The sequence below is a fragment of the Hippocampus comes genome, unplaced genomic scaffold (assembly GCF_001891065.2).
Source record: "Hippocampus comes isolate QL1 unplaced genomic scaffold, H_comes_QL1_v1.1 scaffold568, whole genome shotgun sequence".
Lineage (NCBI taxonomy): Eukaryota > Metazoa > Chordata > Actinopteri > Syngnathiformes > Syngnathidae > Hippocampus > Hippocampus comes.
Window position 1 is genome coordinate 367,334 of NW_017842052.1, and position 3,914 is coordinate 371,247.

At 51.8% G+C, this 3,914-nt stretch overlaps 1 protein-coding gene across 1 annotated transcript in view; it reads right to left on the reverse strand.

The window, feature by feature from the left end:
* Positions 1-919: 919 nt before the first annotated feature.
* LOC109509852 (leucine-rich repeats and immunoglobulin-like domains protein 1) overlaps positions 920-3,914 on the reverse strand; it is a 4,233-nt gene continuing 1,238 nt past the window's right edge. Inside the window, exons 2-5 of the mRNA XM_019859715.1 lie at positions 3,705-3,913; positions 3,489-3,623; positions 2,885-3,106; positions 920-2,541 (exon numbers count right to left, since the gene is read on the reverse strand). Of these exons, the coding sequence (XP_019715274.1) occupies positions 2,330-2,541; positions 2,885-3,106; positions 3,489-3,623; positions 3,705-3,913 (778 nt within the window). The 3' untranslated portion in view covers positions 920-2,329. The remainder of the gene's footprint in view (positions 2,542-2,884; positions 3,107-3,488; positions 3,624-3,704; position 3,914) is intronic.

The window sequence follows — 3,914 nt, forward strand, 5'->3', positions numbered from 1 at the left end:
GAAGCTTGGCAATTTTGTTTTGGCTCCATTTTGAGCAAGTCTTTACGCGGTAAACTTCATTTGACCCGCTCCAACTTTTGAATGCACGTCTTGCGCAATGCCGTTTGCCAACCAATCGCAGGGCGCGCACAGACAAACAGCCATCCGTGCTCACACTCACACCTTGGGACAATTTAGAGTGTTCAATCAGCCTGCCATGCATGTTTTGGGAATGTGGGAGGAAAGCAGAGTACCCGGAGAAAACCCGCGCAGGCCCGGGGAGAACATGTTATCTCCACACAGGGAGGCCGGAGCTGGAACTGAACCCAATACCTCTGCACTGTGAGGTCGACGCGCTAACCACGGGCCGCCCGCGACACATTCCTGTTGGGAAAAATCAGCTACGTATGCAAATATATGCACGCGTGCATGCGTGTTTGAAGATCATGGTCTTTGGTTCCATGTTTGCTGTGCACGCTCCATTTGAATTGATGCCCCCCCCCCCCCCCCCCCCACCCCCACCCAACCATGTGATCTGTGCCAAAAGCCAACTCGGCCACGTGACTCAAAAGCAAAACACACCTTGATTGTGTTGAGAGAAACGAACGGGAATCCAGCCGGTAAAGCCAAATGGGATTTTATTTGACACTTCAACAGCATGGCGCACACGTTAGCTTTTTGAGCGCCGACATTCGTTGTGTTGTAATAAATTAACGTTGAGCCGTTTGTCCCTTTTCCCCGCGACGCTAACGGGAAACCGCTGCCATCCTGGGCCGTGCGTGAGCCCTCATTTACCTTGACGGGGGTCTCAGTTCAGATAAAGGGACACAACTTGCCTTTGCCCGAAAGCTGCAGCAATCCCCACGCCGTGGCTGCTGCGCGCGGATTGGATTCCCTTGACCACGCTAACAGAGGTCGCAAGTTTTTTTTTTTTTTTTTCCGGCTCCAGAGCTGAGCGTGACTTTCTGCTGACTCGGGCCTTCGGGGCCGCTCACGACCTCAAGATGCAAAGCTTCTTGTTTTGGGAAACGGCATTCCGGCTGCCTGGGAAGGGAGCTCACAAGCACTTTTGTTGGCAGCAACCCTCCACCATTCAGACACACAGACATCATTGCCACCAAAAGCTTGTCCTTCATACAACATCCAGCGCTAATCAAAGTAGTCGAATCATCATTTGGCTGCGACTGCTTGGATCGCTTCGGAGAAAAGAAAACATTCAAGTGCAATCAAGTGTTGTGTTTGCAAGAGTGTACCAGTGTCTCTCAATAAAAGCTCTCGTACGCTAGCTATTATTACACATTTTCTTTGACCATGCAATAAGGCACCACAGCTGACTGTTGGTCAAAGCTGAAAGAGGGCTGTTTTTTTTTTTTCCGTTTCTTTGTCCTCTGAACAAAAATAAAATACTATCACTCCTTTGTCATGCACATAAATCCAAATTCTGTTTTGTAAAAGATATATCGGAAAACTCTTGTGTACAGTCTCAAGTCCCTGCACATTCACATACTGTACATGGTTCCCGACGTTTACAGTGCCATGAAAACGTATTTGCCCGCGACTCAAATTCTTACTTTTTTGCATAGTTCACCAAATTGAAGATCAAACACACGAAAGATAACCCAAGTAAACATAAAATGGTGACTGATCAATCTACCACAGCATTTCAATCGGATTCAAGTCCTGACTTGACTCCAAAACCGCCAATTTGGGTTATTTCAAAGCCATTCAAAAGTTGACCTGCTGCAGAACCCAAGTGCGCCTCATCTTAAGAGCACGAACCGATGGCTGAACATTCTCCCTCAGGATTTTCTGATAAAGAGCAAAATTCATGGTTCAGAGCTAGTCGTCCAGGTCCTGAAGTGCTAAAGCAGACCATCACACGACCACCAAAATGTTTCACTGTTTTCTTTTTTTTCTTCTTCCATTTGTGGCAGATGCAACAAGACACACACCCCTTCATTTTTTCATTTCATTTTCAGCTCATCAGTTCAGATCATATTCACCCAGAAGTCTTGTGAATTTTGAGGATGAAATTGGAGGGAAAACGATGCAAAAAAGTATGAAATTGAGAAGAAGGCAAATACTCTCTGCTGTACTGTATTTGCTTCAAATGCAAGTCACATTTTTTTTCAGAGCGAGAAATCTTACTGGTCACCTCCCAACAGAAGGTTTTTAAACTATGTACAGCACATACGCTCAGATGGGACGCCACCCACACAAGCTCCGTCTTCAACCTCCGGGTTCCCCGCCCCCTCCTCGGTGCTCCAAGGCTCGGAAGCGCCTGGCCTCGATATGAGGTAGCAGTTTATTTCCCAGTGCAAAGAAAGAAAACTAAAAAAGGTCCACGCAGCTAGAGCGAGTCCGCCGCGAATCGGTGACTCTCCTCTAGGGGGGCGCTGCGGGTGGGCGAGGAGCTGACGGCGTGGCCGTTGGACAGCAGAGTCCGCCTGAGTTCGGGCTCACAGTCACCGTCGAGATGTCCTCGGCTTGTCAGCTTCACCGGAGGGTGAAAAGAATCTTCCCGCGCCGTGTACGCAGCCGGCGATCCTCCGGCTCTGTTCGCTGGGAAGGTGGATGACATGAAGCAGAAAGCAATGAACCACACTGGAGATTTGCCACTGTGAGGTGGCCTCGTGACGCAACGCGCAGCACGGCCCGTGGGCCGCATCCGCGACTGCCGCCGCAGCGGCTGTAGAGCGAGGGGGACAAGTTGGGGCGTGCGATGAAGAGTTTGGCAGCAGCGCCCGCTCGCTCTCGCAGCTCGGGGCATGCAACGCTGTTACACTTTGAGCCGCCGGTCTTCGCCAATCAATCACCGGTGACGACCGAAGCTACGGTATTTGCCCCCACATGTATTCTCAAATTCCAACGGGGCCGTTTGGAAGAGCGCGCACATCTTCTTTACCTTCTCGATCGCACGGATGCACGTCGCGGTCCTCGCGGGTCCCGTTGCAGAGGGGTGCTGTGCGATCCGCCGGGTGACAGTGCGAGTAGGGCGGAGGGGCGACGTGCTGATGATACTCGCGAAGCCCCGATGGGGCAAAGCCGTGTACCCGGTAGTCCGGGTCTTTGGAGTAGTGCTCGCTGCTCTCCAGACAGTCCGTGCACATCACCGGACCGTCGAAGCCTGCAGGGAATTGGGGAACTAATCAAGCGGACGTCGTCGTGTGATGATGTTCGGCTAAAGAGGAGGACATGGAATGGAACTTCATTGATGATGATCATCATCATCCTCATTCTTCCTCAAATCTCGGTGGTTCTAAGTGTTGAGGTACCAAAACAAGTCATTCTATTCATGACTCAGTTATCAGATTGCTTATCATCATCATCTTCATTCTTCCTCAAATCTCGGTTGTTCTAAGTGTTGAGGTACCAAAACAAAAGTCATTCTATTCATGACTCAGTTATCAGATTGCTTTTCTGCCAAATATCGTAGAACGCGATGTCAAAAGAATCGGCTCGTGAGTGGCCAGTCGCGCAGCCCACAATCAAAGATGGCGGCCAGCTACCTGTCGAGTCGACGGCGTGTCCATTGGGCTGAGGTCCGTTGGCGGCCTCGACGCGGATACATCCGTCCTGGCGCTCTGACAAGGTTCCCTGAGAGGAGAGGTAGCTCGGCACGTCGGGAGGGACGATGGTCTCGTCTGCAGAGAAGCGAGCCGCATAAGCGTGAGAGGAGGACTCCGAAAGCCGGACACGGTTGCCCTTGAAGCGAAATGACTCACCGGTGTTGGTGACGCTGCAATCCTCGCTCTTTTTCCTCGTCTGGTAGATGATGCACACCCACACCAGGGAGGTGAGCACGATACTCGTCACCACGGCGATGACGACGATCCCGACGGTGACCGTGCTCACGCCGGCCGGCGGGGCGCAGGGCCCGCGGCGCCGAGTGACCAGCAGCTGGCTGTGAGCGCGCTCCGTGCCCAGCGTGTTGG